The 22,218-nt window shown below is 40.4% G+C and overlaps 1 protein-coding gene across 16 annotated transcripts in view; it reads right to left on the bottom strand.

Moving 5' to 3' along the window:
- Window positions 1–22,218, bottom strand: part of DMD (dystrophin) — a 2,761,517-nt gene that overhangs the window by 1,532,318 nt on the left and 1,206,981 nt on the right. For all 16 annotated transcript variants that reach the window (XM_075590265.1, XM_075590266.1, XM_075590270.1 and 13 more), the window contains one exon: window positions 19,227–19,407. In XM_075590265.1, coding sequence (XP_075446380.1) covers window positions 19,227–19,407 — 181 coding nt within the window. The remainder of the gene's footprint in view (window positions 1–19,226; window positions 19,408–22,218) is intronic.

Raw genomic sequence — 22,218 nt, 5'->3', positions numbered from 1 at the left:
TATCGTCATAAAACATGAACAACCGAATTAATGCCAGCGTCGTTTGAGAGCACTGATATTGCATGATATAACAGGGATCCCTTTGATGGTTTTTGTGGTAGCAAAAAAAAAGGAAATTGAAGGCTTTATGTTCTCACCGGTTACAGCAGAGGAAATAAATCCACCCAAGGGCCAGTCTTTGATGTTAAGTTCAAGCACAATTATAACAAAATAAGCTAACAGGGGACACAAAAAGAAAATATCCCCGGGACATAATGTTCTAAGAGAAATATGACAGACTACATATTTGTAAACTCAGATTGATCCATCCCTCACACCGAAAACTACTTTAAGCAGGGATTTCCTTAAGTATTTTGGATATTATTACTGGCTAGGCTCTGTTAGAATGCATAATACAGTATGTGTTTGACTTGTACTTCATCATCGGGGAAATTAGGAGGTGGAATGTACTGTATAAACCTATTTCTTCCACCGGCGTCTGTGCAGGGGAATGGTAAATACTGAGGACTAAATTAACAAAATACTATTAACATATCACTAGATGTCAGTAAGTACTGATTACAGATGAAAGCAACAACAAAAATGGTACTGTATGCAACTTATTGTGGATAGGGATAAATAATAAATGTGTGATACGTATGGATGACAGGTACTACTGTACTTAATTTGATTCACAAAAAAGAATTAAAATGAACAAAATAGTCTTAAAGGACAGGGTGAAAGTATAGTAGCATGGATTTATACGCAAGGTTAACAAAGTCATTGATGCAAGTAAAAAAAGAAAACTAAAACATGATAATTACCCATCAAATCATCATGAAATTTTAATATTCCCAGTAATTACTTTGAGCCATCACACTTAGGAACAATGCTATATTGCTCCTTTTGTATAATCTACATAGTAGAACAAAGAACATTTGGCAGAGCTTTTGCATATCAATTTTTCTTCCTTAATACTGAACAAAGCTGCCATAGGACTTTCTTGCTCTATTTAAAAAGCTATTTGATCTCCAAAGAATACTTCAAATAGGATTTTTTTGTAGAAGAAACATTAATAAGATTTCTTTAATTTAATATATACTTCAGAATGTGTGTCTGTGTCTCATTATGTTTGTCTGTGTGTCTGATTATGCACACCCAAACTGTAAGACCTAAAACCACCAAACTTGGAAGGATTACCTTATGCATCAAAATAAGGTGAACTGTCATGGTTTGGATCCTATCAAACACTCCAAAGTGTATGCTGTTACAAATGTTAGGTTCCATGTGGAACCACATCTACTATATGTTTTGGAAAGCTGTTTGTCTATTCGCTATGCATTTTGACACCTCTTAAGATATCGTAACCACATTTTCCATGATGGTTCCTGAGATCAAGGAGCAGGTTTTTGTCTGTTTGGATACATTCTATTTTTAGTTCTATGAGTTATTACAATTTCTTTAAGCAAGTGAGACGATTCAGGGGATTTCTTCCCCTTCTTTCTCTTCCTCTGTCCCATCTCCTTCCAATCCCTCTACCCTTTCCCACTCCTGTTCCGCTCCGTCTACCTCTCTCTCTACCCCACTGCCTCAGCGCATGCCCCGCAGGTCTCGCGTGCCCGCGCGGTCCCCGAGCCCCTGCAGCGACGCCCCCCGCTCCCAGACACCCACTATGCCTTACCTTCCCTGGCGGCTCCGTCCGCTCATCTGCCTCCCTCCATTGGGGTACCCGTGGCACGGCGCTCCGCGCGCCTGGTGATGTGGCCTGTGCGCACGCTCCCTCAGCTTGCAGAGGGCGCGCGCACACGCTCCCCTTCTGGGTTCTGTCGCCCTTCTGGTTCCTCCTCCCGGTCCCTGCGGGCCATCTCCCTGTCGCAGCCTGTGCGCGCGCACCCTCTGCTTACAGAGGGCGCACGCACACACTCCTCTTCTTGGGCTTGCCACGTTCCTGACTCCTCCTCCCAGCCCCTACAGGCCATTCCACTGACTGCCCCTTCTGTCAACTCCTCTTCTCTCCCTGACCTATCCCTGTTGTCTCCCACTTCTCTCTCTGCTCCTCCCCTCTCTCCTATTGGTGTGTCTCCTTTTATAATCCCTGTCTGTCCTCTCTATCGTCGCTCTGCATAGTTCCTGTTTCCCTGTGTGCTGACCTATGCTGTGCTCCCTCTGTGTCCCTGCTGTATCCTGCTCCTGTGTTTACTTTGCATTTCCCTGGCTTTGACCCCTGCTTGTCCTGGACTACCCTGCTCTCTGTACCCCTTGAACCTTGCTATGAACTCTACCTTGATGACCTCTGGAATCATTGGACCTGGCTTTGTACCCTGACGACTCTACTCTCTGGACCCCTGGACATCGGCTCACGAACACGACCATTCTTATGCTTTCACCAACGGACGTTGCAAGTATCATTAACCACTCTCTCTACAGGCCCAGCAACGCTATACAACACTCCGGGCTTGCTCCCACTGCTGTGGGTGTGTGGTGTAACACCGTTCCCACCTCAGTACTGGGGTCTTGCTAGGTCTGCGGGCATACAGGCGTGACAGCAAGTCAGCCACTAGGTCATGTACCCGGTAGGCTATATATCTGGCATGTGAAATCATACTGGTGACATCATAATGAGTCAGATAATTGTATGTATGTATCATTATTTATGTAGCACCATTAATGTACATAGCGCTTCACAGTAGTAATACACGTGACAATCATATAAATAACAAATAATACAAATAACACATAATGGGAATAAGTGCTTCAGACATAAAAAGAAACATTTAGGAAAAGGAGTCCCTGCTTCGAAGAGTTTACAATCTGGTTGGTAGGTAGGAAGAACATACAGCGACAGCAGGAGCATGTTCTGGTAAGTGGGTCTGCAAGGGGCCAAGGTTTAGGTATGATGTGTAAAGTATCAGCCACGGAGCTACTCATATGCTTTGTTAAGCAGGTGTGTTTTAAGGTGGGTCATAAAGTTGGATAGAGAGGGTGCTACTCGGATATTGAGGGGAAGGTCATTCCAGAGGTGTAGGGCAGTCAGTAAGAAAGGTTTAAGGTGGGAGAGGGATTTAGACACAAAGGGGTAGTAAGAATACATCCTTGAGCGGAACACAAGAGTCGGGATAGTGCATAGCGAAAAATTAGAGCTGAGATGAAAGGAGGGGCAGAAGAGTATAAAGCTTTAAAAGTGAGGAGGAGAATTGAGTGTGTGATATGAGATTTGACAGGAAGCCAAGAGAGGGATTTCAGCAGGGGAGATGCTGGAACAGATTTAAGAAAGAGTAGAAGGATTCTGGATAGATTGTAGGGGAAATAGGTGAGAGGCAGGAAGGCCGGACAGCAGGAAGTTACAGTAATCGAGTTATAAAGTTTACACAGAAAGCAGACGAAGAAAAAAGTGAGAAAGTCAGTTGGCATGTGAGGTGAATGTAAGAATGTTTGAGGAGAGAGAGGCAAATAGATTTGGGGACATCATAACTGTAGACGGACGTTCACAGAAGTACACAATTTGGAGACATTTATAATGTGAAATTATAATAGGCTTTATTGTGCCTTTTCCTTTTCATCAGGAAATTATCCAAACACAGGGGGGGGGGGGGAACAAAGCTTCCATTCACATGGGAGTATTTCTAGGGAAATCCTTGCAATTAGTTCACATCTCCATTAGTTAAGCTTCTCCCAGCCCAAACACATAACATGAAAAAAAGCAGATATGAGCAGTCTCTTAATAAGGAAAGTCTTATCTGTTTAGTTGCTGTAGAGTAAACTTCTCTGCTCTCCTGGAACCGCACCCGTGCGTGCACAGAAAAATATCAGCATCCAGGTTTTGAAGTCTTATTTGGTGTCTTGCAATCAGCTCTGCTGTGTGGCTGGCAGAGATCAAGACTGGTCAGCTCCAGAGATCTGGGTTTCTTTTGGTCAGTCTCTCCTGGGACTCAAGAACCTCTGCTCTGTCTCTCCAAAGGTCAGCTCTCAGTCAGAGCTAAAGAGAGCCACTTCCTGTCTCAAAGGCAGGCTTTTTGTAAACAATCTAATCAGGCAGGTGGTGTTTAGTAATTAACTACCACACTGCTAGATTAAAGGAACATTACTGAACAGGGATAAGTCCCCTGTTACATACCTCCCCTGTTTGTGGGAAGCTCGGGCTTACCACGGCCAAAGCCCATCCTTCCACTCTCATTCTAGATATCTCTGTGACTTGAATGAGAGTGGATGGAGGAAGAGAACCCTCTGTTCCGCTGGGATTGGAGCCCTTTCTCCAGTTTATTTTTGTCTCCTCCCGAAGATGCTTGAGATCAGCACTCCTCAGTCGCTCGAGGAGGACTTTTTCCACGTAAAGTCTTTTTATCGCGTGCGCGGTCTTGAGATTTCTGTTGCGTCGGGCACTCCTCTTTTTGTAGACAAAGTGTATGGCAACAGTTGTAGGGCAGTTAGGACTAGCCCTTAGAGTTTTCTGCTCTTGAAGTGGTCTTTCTGCAGCTTCTCCACACCACGGAGTCGCCAGTTCAGCTTCTTCAGCTAAGGATTCTTCTGGCTTTGATTCTGCACTCCTACCTCTGTTTGTTGCCTGTTGGGCAGCTGTAGGTTTGGCTAGTGCTTTCTTTGGTGGCTCAAACTTCGTAATTTTGTTTTGAAGTTGCGTGGAGTCCCCAACACTCACTGTACCCTTGTCCTTACGGGCATTAGTTACTGTGAGATACTGGTGCTTGGGCAGAGCCAATACCTTTTTTCGTATTGGAGGAATCTGTATCAGAGTCTCCTTCATATTCTGGAGCTCTGTAATTTTTGTCGTCAAGGTTGCCGCTGCATCTGTTTTCTCCTTGGTGTACTGACTCAAGGGAATGGAACAGTCTCTCTGTCTCTCCAGCTCTTGCTCCAGTTTCTGAGCCTTCTCACACTCCCTCTCATACAGAGTCACCTGGTATCGAAGCTCCGCTTCCAACGATGCTCTGAAGACATGCAGCGTGGCCTTTAGCTCCTCATACTGCTCTGTGGGGACGTACTGGGTATTCAGACGTTCCTGCAGCGCTTGTACCTCTTTAGCAGCCTGCAGTTTTTCTTCCTGTAGCGTTTGCTGCTTCTCCTCAGCATACTGGAGGTGTGTACACAGACCTTGCAATTGGTTCTGCAGTCGGTGCTCTGCGTCAAACTTTTCCTTGACTTCTTCTGTTAACTGAAAATTTTCTTCTTTCAGTTTTAAGTTTTCTCTTTTTAATCTTGAACTTTCTCCTTTTTCAGTCTCTGTATTCTTCAGAGCTTCTTTGCAGTCCTCCTTCCATTTACGCACATCTGCTTTGAGAATGACAATCTCTTGGCGTGAGACTTCCTTCTCTAGGTTGAGGGTCTGAAGCTCCTTCTGAGAGACTTTGAGAACTGTACCAAGATTACCAATAGTTTCTTTAGCAATGTCCAGCTCCTCAGTGAGACTGTGTAGTTCCTTTCTGGAAACTTCCAGGTCTGTGCGGCAGCTGTTGGTCTCATGATGTGAGGCATCAAGCTCTATACGAAGAGTGTGAACCTCTTGCTAGAAGACTGTCATCTGCTTCAGTGCCTCCTCATACTTCCGCTTTAGCGTAGCCACCATTTTATCAGATTGGCTCTGCTTTTCCTCCATGGCGGAGATAGTAGCCTTTGCAGTATCTAGCTCAGTCTTGAGATCCTCCAATTCGGTCTTGGCCGCAGAGTAAATTGCGAGCACAGTCTTCTGTAGCTCAGCATTATTTTTTCTCTCTCTTCCTAATTCTTCACAGAGCAGATCACAGTCCTGCCTGGCAATTTTCAGGGCATCTTCAGGGCTGGTCAAGGGATCGTCACTCACTGGTTCTGGCTCCGCTTCCCTGGGATGACTAGTTGAGGGTTCCTCACTGTTGGCACCAGACAGACACTTCTTTGGGGTACACGACTTCTGCCTTGGGCCCTCTGGATATTTGGTTAACCGTGGGACGAATTCTCCATTTTCTCTAGGCTGCAGGGCAACTCGGTCCCTCTTTTCCTCCACAGGATCTGCGGGCGTGTCTGTTCCTTCCACGGTAAGTGAAGAACTGCTTTTCTTTTTCCGCCTTTTTGATTTGGATGACACCGTCCCTTCAGGGATATTGGGGTTTCCATCTTCATTTGAAATTTTAGCAGCTTCATTATATACGCCAGGCTTTTCTTGCAGTTGCTTTAGCTGACAGAAATATTGGGTGATCTGCTGCTCCCGCTCTGTCTCCTGTTGATCATACTCGTCATCAAAGGGAGCGGTCTTTTCTGTTCGTGCCGAGTTCAGGCACCCCCACCATTCTTGGGGTGTTTTGTGGGTGTGACTCGGTTCGGGTTCCCCGTAAGAGATGTCTTCCTCTTTATTGGACTGGAAGGGCCACTCTTCCGTGGGGTAGGGTTCATTACAGGAACGCAGCATCTTGTCCTCCATTTTTAGGCTATCAGGTGATATTTTCTTCCTGACCTCAGGAGGCGCTATTGCAGCTGTTGCCACTGTATTTGCTAGAACCCCCAATTGTGGTAGTCCTACAGGTGGGCATATTTTGCTTGTAGAGGTCGTAGCTCTCACAGGCATCTCTGTAGACTTTTCTTTCTTGGATAATTTTTTTTTTTTTTTATCAGCAGTACTGTGCATGCATTTTCTTTTATCAGGTATACAAGATGTGCAGTTGCTAGGTAAAAAAAAGTATATTTGCTTTACACCATTTTCTTTCAGGGTGCAATCTCCCCTCTTCAGCAACAGAATTTGGTTTTCTGCCTGAGTTCAGTAATTTTCAGTCTCATCTTTGGGTATTATGGCATTCACACTTCACACTTTGGGTGTCTGTTTTTGCTCCCAAGAAATATATAGGCAGACTTTTTTACTTGCAGAAAAAAAAACATTCTTTGCAGTGGACTATTTCTTTCATTCCCGGCAGGGTGACTCAACATTCAGCAATTGGTTTTGAAAAAACCTTTTACACAGTTCAGAAATCACTTTTTTTCCCCTATAGGACAATTTTACACTCAGCATTGGTTTGCTAAAAATTCCCCTGCTTCAGCACAGTCTTGTATCAATTTTCACACTTTTCTGCATATACTCCATTCACAGCTGGTAGTCCTATGCGGTGTGGCAACCTTTATCTGCAAAATCAGTACCACTCGTGGGTCACCATCTGTATTCACTGCTTCAGCGAAACATTTGAAAACAACAAACACCTATCACTTTCCAAGGGCTGACTCACTTCTTGAACCCTGGCTATGGCGGAAAGGCAAAGACCCCTAATTCAATGACCATATTACACTTTGTGATAGGCAAAATAAGGTTTAGCTACTTCAGCAGTCTCTTCTGGGTTTTTGTAAGTTTCAGTGGTGTGTATCCCTTTAATTCTGATCTCTGCTGCATGAGGTTTTTTTTTTTTAGTTTTTTTTTTTTCAGACTGTTTGTAGGCAAAAAGCATAAAAAAAAAATTCGCATAAAAATTTCCGGTCCTTTTTAACTACAAAGACACCTCTTGTCCCACCTCGGACACCAAATGTAGATGGACGTTCACAGAGGTACACAATTTGGAGATGTTTATAATGTGAAATTATAATAGGCTTTATTGTGCCTTTTCCTTTTCATCAGGAAATTATCCAAACACAGGGGGAGGGAACAAAGCTTCCATTCACTTGGGAGTATTTCTAGGGAAATCATTGCAATTAGTTCACATCTCCATTAGTTAAGCTTCTCCCAGCACAAACACATAACATGAAAATAAGCAGATATAAGCAGTCTCTTAATAAGGAAAGTCTTATCTGTTTAGTTGCTGTAGAGTAAGCTTCTCTGCTCTCCTGGAACCGCACCCGTGCGTGCACAGAAAAATATCAGCATCCAGGTTTTGAAGTCTTATTTGGTGTCTTGCAATCAGCTCTTCTGTGTGGCTGGCAGAGCTCAAAACTGGTCAGCTCCAGAGATCTGGGTTTCTTTTGGTCAGTCTCTCCTGGGACTCAAGAACCTCTGCTCTGTCTCTCCAAAGGCCAGCTCTCAGTCAGAGCTAAAGTGAGCCACTTCCTGTCTCAAAGGCAGGCTTTTTGTAAACAATCTAATCAGGCAGGTGGTGTTTAGTAATTAACTACCACACTGCTAGATTAAAGGAACATTACTGAACAGGGATAAGTCCCCTGTTACAATAACATATTAAAGGAAAGTGATGGGAGGGTGAAAGGTAAGGGGGCAGGGGAGTAAGAGGAGAGGCGAAGGATGAGGTTTGTTTCTTAGAATTCACGAGCAAAGCCGGATACTTTCAGCTACTATATATACAGTGATGAAAAAAGTTTGTAAACCCCTTAGGATTTTCACATATTTCAATCCTAACATGTTATTAGATCTTAATCTAAGTCCTTATCAAACAAATTACACAAAAAAAGTATGTGGGAACAAGATATGCAAAAAATAAGTGGGGCAGAGCAGGCAGGAAGTGCCCCCTCCCCACCCCGGAGTTATCACTGGATATTTCTGGCATGAGCACCCCGGTGAGACTCTTCCTACTACCATAGCGAACCACGTGACGGACGCAAGGGGAACCCGGTTGTGTTTACCAATGACGCCAAACATATCTTCTCTGGCGGAGTGTTCCTATGTTGCAGCTTGGATAGAGACTATCCTATATGCTTGCTATAATCCTGATTTATGTAAGTAGGATTTCAATTTTTCCAAACATCGGATCAGCTATCCTGTTCACTATCCACATGGCCGCTTTTATATATATTTTAATAAATAATTTTCTAGCTTACCATTACGGTGTTATCCAAATGTGTTGTTAGTGTTAGTATGTCAGTGTGTTAGCGTTTGTTATGTTTTTTAGCCGACAGTACACAACAGGTATATGCTATATCTCTCTTTTTCTCTTACATGGTGTGAGACTGTCAGTGTGACTTTATTGAAGACTACTGGACTATCCAACTGGACATTATATATGGTCAGAGTATCACTGCTATCTATTGAACATTGTTTTTGGTGCCGGGTATATTTGTTCTATACTGTATGTGGGAGCAAGACCACATCTTGGATAACAATACTTTTGGCACAAATCTGGTCTTATGAAATCGTTACATAGATGATATTATTTTTGAGGGGATACAAGTACATAACTCATCTGGAATATTTCATAGAATTTCTAAATAATAACTATTTAAATTTACAGTTAGCTTCTAAATACAATAAAGTTAAGATTGAATCTCTGGACTAAACTTTATATATTGAGAATTGAATTTTAAATACAAAAACATTGTTTACAGAAGTGTATAATAACAACTGTATATGGAAATCAAGTTCTCGTCATCCCAAATGGTTAAGAAACATACAGTATGGGCTTGTTATGAGAATTAGAAGGAACTGCTTGAATGACAGTACAGTACATTGCATGTTCTGAAGTTTTGTAAGAAAAATTTGAAGTAGAGATTATGATCTGAAGGAATATCAAATGGCACAATATAAAGCTAGGTTGCTGAATAGACAAGACCAGTTAACTAAAGTGCCTACAAAGAAAGATTTTCAGAGTATTTAATACCATTTGTCACTATAATACCATATAGGGGGATTTGCACTAAGCTCTGAGCTTTTGCGCCAGGCTGGGGATAAAAAGCACGTCCGATAAAAAGTGAAGTCGGAGGCGCGATTCCCTAAGCCCTTCAGCCCATTTTCTATTGTACGTGCCAAAAACTGGCTTATCGTACGTGCAAGCTTTTTCCCTCTGCTTGAGCACTGAAACTTCACGTACGATAGCTGATAGAAAAAAAAGCCGCATGTAACATTTGCATGGAGATTTGGCATCTCCATGCAAGGCTGTTACAGGCGATCGTACACAAAATAAAATCATTTTAATAATAGTGTATATGAGCAGGAGTTCTCTGGAGCTGAACTGCATTGGTTTCAGGTCCGGGGACCCCCTACTTCAGGAGATACAGGCACCGTTATGGGGTGCCGGTATCCCCTGCACTTTCAAGCTTCCGCGTCACGTGACCGGGACATTTACATTCTGCAGGGGATACCGGCACCCCATAACGGGGCCTGTATCTCCTGAAGTAGGGATCCCCGGACCTGAAACAAATGCGGTTCAGCTCAGGAGACCCCCTACACATCTACATTACTGTCAAAACACACATATCAATAAACAATAATTCCATACCTTAGCGGCTATCTGCTATGGTTATGAAGCAGAGTTACAGGCCCTGGTTTGGGGCATCGGTGCCAATGTTGCCGCCATCTTTATAGTGTCCAAGATGCGACGTGGACACTATAAAGATGGCGGCGACATTGGCACCGATGCCCCAAACCGGGGCCTGTAACTCAGGTAGCAGGGGGTCCCTGAGGCAGAAATCATTGCGGTTCAGCTCAGGGGACTCCCTGCTCACGCACACTGTTAATAAAAATACATTAAAGCAGCTTCATTACCTTAGCGGCTATCCGCTAAGGCAATGAAGGGGTTAAGGCACAATAGCATGTTTATTGGGGACAATTGCACCCAATAAACATAACAATATACAACACACATCCCCCCCTAACACATACAATTAAGTAATGGGCAAACTTACTATTATCCACATATGGATAATAATTCATTTGCCCATTTTAAATACATTAATTCCAATAAATACAGAATATACATATTACATTTAACTTTTCCAGGCATCCACGATGAAGGCCATCCTCATCCTGCCCATGACCCTCCGGTGCTGCAAAACATACCAAACAATCAAATAGCCAATGTAATGTCCCTAACCCCTTAATCACCTTAGCGGATAATAACCGCGACAGTAATTAAGGGGTTAACCCACCCTGCCCCCATTCATTTGTACAGTGGGTTATATATATATATATATATATATTTATATATATATATATATATATATATATATATATATATATATATATATATATATATATATATGCAAATATAGCTGTATGCTCATCTGCATGTCTTATGCAGGTCTGCAACCCCGCCTTTCCCCATTATCACCCAGCATACAGCACTTCCACTGCAGCAAGGGATTCTGGGAAATGACATGCAAATGAGCACACAGTGTCACTTTTTGCCTCAATAACCATTTTTAACATGGTTCCCTATAGGCTTAAGCTTGCTGCATGGTCACAGCTTTGAGCACAGCCAGGGTTAAGGTGCATACACAGAAAACCACCCACAGACAGCTGTTTCGACCTTGATGGGTCTCATCAGTGTGGGGTTGATTTTACTGGGAATGCAAGAGAGGGTTATGGGATAGGCCAAACCATAATACTGAGTTAAGTTATGGTGAGTAAAAAAAGTGACAAAAACCCTCCACAGGAAAGCAAATATGCAAATATAGCTGTATGCTCATCTGCATGTCTTATGCAGGTCTGCAACCCCGCCTTTCCCCATTATCACCCAGCATACAGCACTTCCACTGCAGCAAGGGATTCTGGGAAATGACATGCAAATGAGCACACAGTGTCACTTTTTGCCTCAATAACCATTTTTAACATGGTTCCCTATAGGCTTAAGCTTGCTGCATGGTCACAGCTTTGAGCACAGCCAGGGTTAAGGTGCATACACAGAAAACCACCCACAGACAGCTGTTTCGACCTTGATGGGTCTCATCAGTGTGGGGTTGATTTTACTGGGAATGCAAGAGAGGCTTATGGGATAGGCCAAACCATAATACTGAGTTAAGTTATGGTGAGTAAAAAAAGTGACAAAAACCCTCCACAGGAAAGCAAATATGCAAATATAGCTGTATGCTCATCTGCATGTCTTATGCAGGTCTGCAACCCCGCCTTTACCCATTATCACCCAGCATACAGCACTTCCACTGCAGCAAGGGATTCTGGGAAATGACCTATATGAAACTATATATATATATATATATATATATAACACCAATATACAAATAAATGTTTAAGGATTACATAAACATGTATAAATAAAAACATGAAATCAGAATCTCAAAATCAGCACATTGCATAATAAAAAATTAAACCACCATTACATTGCATCTTTCAATTAATCCAGCAACACTTTTTTTTAAAAAAACAGCACCTAGACAAATATATGTCAAATTTCAAACAATTGCATTTGTGTGTACATGATGCAATTAATCTGTGCATCATGTAACACATGCAAAATCAATTTCAAAATAAAATACACTTTGAACAATGTCCCCTAACCACCAATGCCATCCACAAAATCAAGTAGAAACTAAGCAACATAAATAAATTTACCATCAATCAATTAATCAATTTCCTAAACCAATTACCATACAATCCAAATCAATTATACAATTCACTATTCAATTCCTAAAGCCAAACCATTGCCAAAAAAATTCTAATTCAAAGTAACCACCATCATTCAAATCTAACTACCAGAAATAAACCATTAAAATTTACATTTAACTAAATAAAAATTACATTACACACACCAATGTATAAATAAAGCTGCTAAATACATTTGATATACATGAAAAGAACATAAACATTAGCAAAACAATCATTTATTATCTCTGTATGTCTGTCCATATAGATATACATAACATACAGGGGCAATAAAAGAGCATAAAAAATAACGCATTTACATCCAAACATCACATACAATACACCCATTCAGTGTCCCTGAATGTATGTATAACCCTAGGGACATAGATCAATTCAGGGGCATAAAATGGAAATTAAAAAAAATACACTTTAAAAAAAATCAAAAAACCTGTAAAAGTTAAAATAATATACTTTTCTTTTGTTTACTTACCATTAGATGGCCCACTCACTGAAATCCATGGGAACCGGAAGCTCTCGAACCAAATCCAAAGGTAACATAAAATAATAAACCCTTACAATCTACGTGTGTCTTCTTTCTTCTTTTTTGTAATCCATTTTGTCACAGGGTCTTTATCTGTATTCTTCTTTCTTCTATCTTCTATCTTCTTTCTTCTTCCGCTCTCTTCCGGGGTCTTCTTCGGCCACGCCCGGGTCTTTTTTCTTCTTTAGGAGGTCCGTCCTCCTCGGTGTCTGCCTTCAAAATGAGACGACACAGGCTTTTATAGGCCTATGACGTCACATTTTTGTCAAATGGTTCCCATGGCCCTGATTGGGCCGTGAAAACCATGTGATTTGGGGGGAAAATAATTGATGACGTCATTTAAAGGCAATGACGCCAGCCAATCAGAATGGCTGAGCTTCATTTGCCTTTAAGATTACGTCATCAAAAGAAAAATGGCCGCCCTCAGATGGTACAGTAGCCAATCAGAGCGTGGGAACTACATCCCAAATCTGATTAGCTCTAGTACCATGTGACAGGCTTTGGATGACGTCACATCCGTTCTCCCCAAAGCCTCTGTCACATGGTCTACTAGAGCTAATCAGAGTTGGGATGTAGTTCCCACGCTCTGATTGGCTACCGTACCATCTGAGGGTGGCCATCTTTCTTTTCATGACGTCATCTTATTGGCTGGCGTCATTGCCTTTAAATGACGTCATCAATTTTTTTTCTCCCCAAACCACATGGTTTTCACGGCCCAATCAGGGCCGTGGGAACCATTTGACGAAAATGTGACGTCATAGGCCTATAAAAGCCTATGTCGTCTCATTTTGAAGGCAGACGCCGAGGAGGACGACCTCCTAAAGAAGAAACAAGACCAGGGCGTGGCCGAAGAAGACCCCGGAAGAGAGCGGAAGAAGAAAGAAGATAGAAGATAGAAGAAAGAAGAATACAGATGAAGTCCCTGTGACAAAATGGATTACAAAAAAGAAGAAAGAAGACACACGTGGATTGTAAGGGTTTATTATTTTATGGTTACCTTTGGATTTGGTTCGAGAGCTTCCAGTTCCCATGGATTTCAGTGAGTGGGCCATCTAATGGTAAGTAAACAAAAGAAAAGTATATTATTTTAACTTTTACAGGTTTTTTGATTTTTTTTAAAGTGTATTTTTTTAAATTTCCATTTAATGCCCCTGAATTGATCTATGTCCCTAGGGTTATACATACATTCAGGGACACTGAATGGGTGTATTGTATGTGATGTTTGGATGTAAATGCGTTATTTTTTATGGGGCCATCTAATAGTAAGTAAACAAAAGAAAAGTATATTATTTTAACTTTTACAGGTTTTTTGATTTTTTTTAAAGTTTATTTTTTTTTAATTTCCATTTAATGCCCCTGAATTGATCTATGTCCCTAGGGATATACATACATTCAGGGACACTGAATGGGTGTATTGTATGTGATGTTTGGATGTAAATGCATTATTTTTTATGCTCTTTAATTGCCCCTGTATGTTATTTATATCTATATGGATAGACCGGGGTCAGCCAGGGGCACCCGCGGGACCCCCAGCCTCCCTCAGGGACCCCCGCGGGGTCAGCCGGGGCACCCGCCGGCCTGTTGTATGGGTGTTGCACATGCAAAAATGTAAACAAAGAAATTTTTCAAAGTCCATCTTTTTTATCACCTGCCTTTAGCTGGTGAGCTTTGTTCAGCGCAACTTTCGCGTACGATCAGTTTGCGTTGCTTAGTGAATCCCGGAGAAGGGCAGGATTCAGCGCAAACAGCTCATAGTACGAGCAAAGTAGTTCTTTGAAAAATTTCCTGAAAAAAGTCAGTTTAAGAGCTCAAAGTGCCTGTTTGCGCGGCTTAGTGAATAGCGTTCGGCGTAACAACACATTCTAATAGCACTTCGCGCTCTTAAAACGACTTATCACAGCTTAGTGCATAGCCCCCTAAGTATTTTAATCAATCTAGAATGTCAGAGGTTCATTTTAGCTGTAGGTTGCCTTCAAAATACATTAATTGTTTTTATGGCAGGTCAAACAGCTGATCATGCCTTGTTTTATGTGTTGATAAGGGATAAAAGTATCTGGAGTCAGCGTCTGCTTTTGTAAATGGGGGGATTGAAATATGGGATCAGAATTTTTCTCTTTCAGGGGAATAAACAGAAACCTCCTAATATATCTTGGAAGGAATTCTTGGGAGTCCAGTAGAACAGATGCTGTGTCTAGAACAATAGTCTGAAAAGTTTGTATATTTACTAAATGTGAAATATCATGAGTCTGACAGCAATTCACAAGAATTACAGATTATTCTTTGTAACAGTGGCAATGATATGAATTAAATTATAGGAAACACTTCAGGTGTATGAGGTTGAAAAGCACAGACATCTGTTTTCTCATGCAAAACTTTAAGTTACATGGGAAAAAGTTATGTGTGTGCACATTAATTATACAAATGCAATAGTGAAGGTAGCATCATTCTATGTACAATAGAAACGAAGATATGAGCGTGTTTTTATATCCATGCAGAGTTTTAAACTAATTTTTCTTCCCTAAATTGTAAAAATGTAAGCAAGGGAGATTGATGAAAGGGGTGTGTAAGGACACACTCAGAAGGTGGGTTTTCAGTGTGTTTCAATTAACATGATTCAATGTTCCAGTTTATAATAGTAAGACTGTGTGTCATTTTTGCTTTGCTTGCTTTTTTCATTATCATTAAGTAGCTCTTGAAAATGTTTTTAATCATTCCTATGGATACCTTTTCTTTTCTATGGAGTATTAGAAGTCAGGTTAGGGTTAAAAAAAAAAAAAACAGAATCAAAAGACACACCAGGTATATATTTAATCAATTAAGGGAGTGACCACAAAAAAACAATCAATAACCTCTACTATAAAATGAGGAAGACACCATAAATCCAACTACCCCTGATGAAGTAATTGATATCACGAAACGTGTAGGGTTGGCAGCGTATCCTGATGTTTGGCTGGTAGCCCAAAATCATGTGGAGAAGTCCTGCTGCCTCCTGCTGTCAAAAAAACTGCTGCAGAGACTGATCGCACAGCGTGTGATGTTATAACAGCAACTGCACCGTTGGAGTACACAGCAGCCGACAGACACAAGAATCCAGACGCTACAGGACCTGGCAGGACCCGATGAGTGAGCCACACTTCCCCTTAAAAGTGTAAGGATTTTATTTATGGTCACCATTTGAGTGTAAAATAATATGTTTTTTTATGATTTTTTTAATTAAAACTGTACCTCTATGGGCGTTTTGTGCGCTCTCTCTCTTTTCTTTCCTAACATGTTTGGTAACGTATAGGAATTCTGTTTGTTTATCTTTTTATTATATTAAACTATCAAATGTTATCGTATTGTATATCTCCTGTAATAATCTTTTTTCTGTAGACTAAGCACTCTACTACTTTTGTATATTAAATATAAACTTTAATAATTCTGGCTTTGGGCTCTGATTGAACTTGCATGTTTTGTAGTAACTTACATCGTTGGACACATTTTGCTACAACAGATTTGTGTGTGCTTATTTTCTTTAGTAAACAGGGACCAAAGACTCTGCAAATTAATATGATAATTCTTTGGTGGTGATAGATAAGTCAAGATATATTGTAATGGATTGAGGGAAGATATTATTCATTTGAGGGACCTAGCGCAGGTGAAGTTTGGATCACATAGATAGCTGTATGTATTATCCCTTATAACATAAATAAGTCACATGCTCACAAGAGTGCTGTTCATGACACCATTCATCACCCAGCTCATCAAAAAACAATAGTTCCGAACAAATCAGGAAAATGTAAATAAACATTGAGATTTTTTAAAACAAGATCATGTTATGAGATTTTCTTCCATGATGTCCACAAGCTCCAAATTTAAAAACTTGTATTTGTACCTAGCCTATTAAGAAAAAAATAAAACTTTAGAGCATACTGTATGACCCAAACCAGTGGGTTTTTATAATTGTCACAAATATAAGCAACATAAATCAGGCGTTGAAACCCCCTCCCGCCCCTCCCCTGGCCACCCAATATTTTTAAGTCTACAACTACAGAAGAAATCTTTAGAATAAAACATTTATTTTAAATTGTTGGTGCGGTAATATAATTTACTTATGCAAATGTCCATGTGAATATCAATGTGTGGGTGAAACCACAAGACCTCTGTGGTTGAGAATCCTGGAACATTTAAAAAGCATAGAGAAAGGGTTGACTACACGTCATCTCAAATTGTTCTCTAGCTCTAAGTTTTTAACCTTTATATTAAAAGTACTACACTGTATCTGTTCTTCTCCCCTTTTTTGCATGGTATATCATTCAGATAACAATTCTAGGAAAAGAGAGTCAAGGGGTGCTCCAGTCTTATGACAACTAGATCAACAGTTAGCAATCTTCATGGACCCCAATATAGTAGTGTGGGTATGAAATGAATTGGCCTGTGAGTAACTCATAACAGCATAAAGAATAATGTCCTCATGGTAGTTTAGGCAGTCCAAGTTAGAGTACTCAACTATAATGGTCAAACATAAAGATATATAATCCTTACCCACTTCTGCTGTCCGTAGGGGTCCACTGTGGCGTGCCAGCCATGGAGGAAATCCAAATACAGGTAGAACAAAGAAGCAAAAGGCGCACTGCCAGGGAGTCAGGTGGTGCAAAAATAAATCCATTTATTTCAGAACATCTCTGATGACAAACATCACCCCAGGGGGGGCAACAAACAACCTCCTACGTGTTTCCTTTATCAAGGACCTACCCGTCCGAAACACGTAGGAAGTTGTTTGTTGCCCCCCCCTGGGGTGATGTTTGTCATCAGAGATGTTCTGAAATAAATGGATTTATTTTTGCACCACCTGACTCCCTGGCAGTGCGCCTTTTGCTTCTTTGTTCTACCTGTATTTAGATAACAATTCTAGGCTTGATTATTACCTGATTAATGTGAGTGCATAAGGATCACTTTACACTTCTCATGGATTGTGAATTATTACACTATATTTTCCTTCTCTTTTAAATTGCACATTACCTCGTGGTGGAGCCCACATCTGTCCCATTTTCTGTCTGTCCTGTGCTCTTTGGTTGATATGTCCCTATGGGGGATAAAGGCTCATGCATACCTACCTGGTATCTGCACGTGTGCACCATATTTACACCACGGCACTAAACTTTTCCTGTGGTGCTCTGCTCAAAGCATAGCATCCCACAACGGAGATTTTGTCCAGTGTTGTGAGCAGAGCTAAGTCTCTCCTGTCTCCCTGAAATTATTTTTCAAACGTTCTATTCCTTTTCAAAATATGACATTGTGCTAGCAGCTAGAGGAACATAACAGTGTTATAATGTAGTTACTGTGGTTTATTGCTTGCTAGCAAGATAGTACCACAACTTCATAGTTTTGTAAATATGCAATCACTGTTGTATGCAGAAATCCATGTTAAACTGTTATCACAATAAAAATAGTTAGAAGCATAATATTTATATATTTAGTGCGGCAAATAAAAATACCACTTGTGAGCACATTCACATGTCTCAGACAGGTCTGCAACACTGCTTTTCACCATTATTGCTTAGCACAGCGGTGCGCAAACGGGGGGGTGCGAACCCCAGGGGGGGCGCGAGACTGGCGGCAGGGGGGTGCGGGGTTTACAGAGGCCCTGCGCGCTTCCCAAAGGCACTTAAATTAAGTGCCGGGGGAGCTGCAGGGCCTCTATAAACCTTTACTTAACTAGGCTCCGGCGGCTTCCTTCCTGCGTCGCCATGGCAACGCGGCGTCAAATAGACGCCGCAAGGTCATGTGATGTCACGTTGCTATGGCAACATGACGACATGACGTCGGAGCGCAGGTAAGTGGGGGTTAGGGGTGCACGGCAGTGAGGGGACCGTCGGCAGGGGGGCACAGGGAAAAAAGTTTGCGCCCCCCTGGCTTAGCATCCAATGCTTCCACTGCAGCAAGGGATTCTGGGAAATGACATGCAAATGAGCACACAGTGTCACATCTGGTGCAAACCTATTTTAACATGGACCCCTATAAACTTATGCCTGCCGCATTACATAGCTTTTCAGCACAGCCTGGGTTAAGGAAGTGAATAGCCAGTAAACCTACTCAGACAGCTTTTTACAACATTTTACGTATCATTAGTGCGAGGTTGGTTATACTGGCTTTGCAATTTGAAGCTGTGATAGGTTTCAAACACACATTAAATAAGTTATCCTGGGTAAAAAAAATGACATGCTAATTTAGTTTTCAGCAGAAACCCATTTTCTTATTTTGTAAGTTTAATGCTTTACATATATGTGCATACAGTATCATACAAACTCAAACATTATTGTGGATCTACAGAAGTAAACACATTCTCATGATGGGCTTCATTTACTAAGCAGCATTAAGCCACAGGGCAACTTACTGTATAGAATATTCAATTGAATGTGCCAGAATAGGACATAAGGTCCCTGTTATGAGTTAGCACCACTTAACAAATATGCTTTGTTGGTACTGTACATTAGTACTCACTGTTCTGAAGTTGTTTTTCTCTAGATTGCAAGTTGGAAAGAACTTGATTATAGTGGTTGAGAAAAGCTGCTACATCTGCTTCCAGAAACATTGGCCTCAGTTCCTTATCTTTCAGTGCAGTTCCCTTAACTTGCAAGGATCCAATTTCAGATTTAAGAGCTGAAAGACGAGCAAATTCATCCTGTTTTCCAAAACAGAAAAATTAAACAATGGTGAATAAGATAGGACAAATCATTAAAACATATATATATATATATATATGTATGTATGTATGTATGTATGTATGTATGTATGTATGTATGTATGTATGTATGTATGTATGTATGTATATATATATATATATATATATATATATATATATATATATTTTTTTTTTTTTTTTTTTTTTTAATCAATCAAGTAGTGATCCAAAAGAAAACACTGTTGGACATAAATTATGTTATATATTGTCATATATTCCTCTTGAACTAGCACTATTGAATATATACAGTAATTTTGCATTTTAAATTTACATGCCAATTAATATGCACTTTTATTACTCAATAAATCTCCTAATTTGTTGTGGTTTACAAATAGAGTATTTTTTTTTACAAAGCATACAGTAATTGCAATAAAAGTGTGGTGCTTCAGGGGTGAATGTGGTTAACAGTTGTTTTAAAAATACAATATATTGGGTTTATGATTGGTCAAGGCTTTTCCTGGGTCTGTGCAGAGCTTCGAAGAGGAAGTAATTTGAGGGTTATTACTTATGGCCCACTAAAAATACAAGATGTGTTTTATGGCGCTGATTAGATAACACGGTTGTTTTGCCAGAGATAGGATTAAAATATGGCTCTCTTGACATATTCAAATAACAGAAGGCTTTTAACATAACCTTCAAAGCATCCTCTGGAGGGTTCTGCAAGGTCCAGTGGGCATGGCTAAGAAAGTATTCCACACGAGTGACTTTATAAAAAAATAGAATCTCATGTGGTGCCCTCTACTGTTCATATTAAGAGTTGCAGATGCATGATTGTTGCAAGGAGACACATGCAGTGAGGCCAGACACGAGGTCTAGAAGGTAGCCAGGGACAGATATCCATTCCATATCACTGAAATTTAGGAGTAAGTCTGTCATAATTAGTCTAATTACATTCGTCCAAACTGCCCGAATCAATTGATATTACTCACGTGTGTCTAAGTATTAGAGAAAGGAAGTTATGAGTGCGTTTATATATTGAGGCAAAAACGTAAACGTTATTTGTTAGGATTTTTTTTCACTGCCGTAAAGCCTTCAACCTAGCGGGTGATTTACAACAAGGGTGGGCTTATGTTGTTTCAATTGGGAAAAAAATAGTACTTAAGTCTTAGCAAGGCATTATGAAATCAGAATTCAACAGAGGTGTGTTTTGGACCAAACACGTGAATTTTCATATTTCTACACCAGTGACCTCTTTGTGGGGAAAACCTATAACATGGTAACGTACTGTAGAGGGATTTCTGTTTTATGTTTATCTTGTATTTTAAGAAACTGTTCTGCATTTATTGTAACTGTATGTTCTTGTAATCTTTTTCTGTATTGTGAAGCACTGTATTTTTATATACATTAAACATTTTTTTTAGTAAGTAATGCTTTGGGGCTCTGAATAAACAGTTGCATGCTCTGCAGAGAGTATTTACATTTTTGGACAGATTTTGCTACAATAGATTTGTGTGTGTCAATGTAATATTTTTTTCTAAAATAAACATGGATCTGAGACCCTGGCAGATATATTAATGTATACATTTTGCATATTTCTTGGGTGATGACAGTGGATAGACACGATTGCAACTGAGTAAGAGGTTAATATTAACTAATTGAAAGTACCTTATGCAGGAGAAAAGTAAGTTGGTACCTCTTAAGCGGTGCTGAGTCATAATGCATCACGCAGTCCATTTATTTGCTTAGAACTTATTAAGTACAGACCCAAATCTAACATGTAAATAAAGGTGCATAATATATTGTATTGTTTAGCTATATAAGAGGGTTTTTGTAATATTTATACTGGTACATTTCTAAGCAATTACATACAGACCACAAAACCTACAAAAAATTATATACCACAAAACCTACATGTCTGCTTCAGGGCCACCGACAGGGAGAAAATGCAGGGATCCCTGTCCCGACGGTTCAAGCTCGGAAGTAAGGCCTTGCCAGAGTCTCTTTCACATTGAAACAAGTTACATAGGGATAGAGGCAGAGCTTGGACGTCTGTAGCACTTACAGTAAGTAACATGTAATATGAAACTCCAAGTATGAGACACTTGTGAGCTATACTGTAAATACGTCACAATTGTGAGTCAAAGTTTTTGTTGGCATAAAAGACAAATGCAAGCAGACTCAAACAATTTCTAATTCATTCATATGTATAAACACAATGCACAACACACAAAATATAAGAAAATGAACGCCAAATATAACATAAATAATGACATGAAATGTTAAAACACTAATCATTTGAGGAGAGAATTTTTTTTTTTTGGGACATGATGCATCCTTTCAGTTTATTTTCCAAAAAACTATTCATTATACATAGCCCTCCTATTTTGCGACGGTGGTTGAATATCAGCTCTAATAACATTTTGTGTGCACAAATATCAGATATTTGCCATATTCACGAATGTGAGTGAATGTATGACAAATCTTAAGGTAGGAGTGCTCAGTACATATGTAGCTTTTGCTGAAGCTGTGGCATGTAAAGCAAAAAGCTGCAGCTTGCGTAAAGATTATGGTCAAAGTTTTGCCCCAGAATGAGCAGTCCAGTACTTCCGATATAGACCACCTACACCAAGGCTTGCCTTCTGCCAGGGAAGCTGCAGCTGGGATCCAGTGACTCTCCCTTGCCAGAAACAAAATGTATACTGGCTACATCTACATAGCTGAACCAGGTAAGTAGGAGAAAGATATTTGGTGTATTTTACTGAAGTAATATATATTTCCCTGATGAAGCAACAGAGTTTTGCGAAACGCGTA

Source organism: Ascaphus truei, chromosome 3 (assembly GCF_040206685.1).
Source record: "Ascaphus truei isolate aAscTru1 chromosome 3, aAscTru1.hap1, whole genome shotgun sequence".
NCBI lineage: Eukaryota > Metazoa > Chordata > Amphibia > Anura > Ascaphidae > Ascaphus > Ascaphus truei.
The sequence above is the reverse complement of the archived record's forward strand: the minus strand, read 5'-3'. Positions and strand labels throughout refer to the sequence as shown.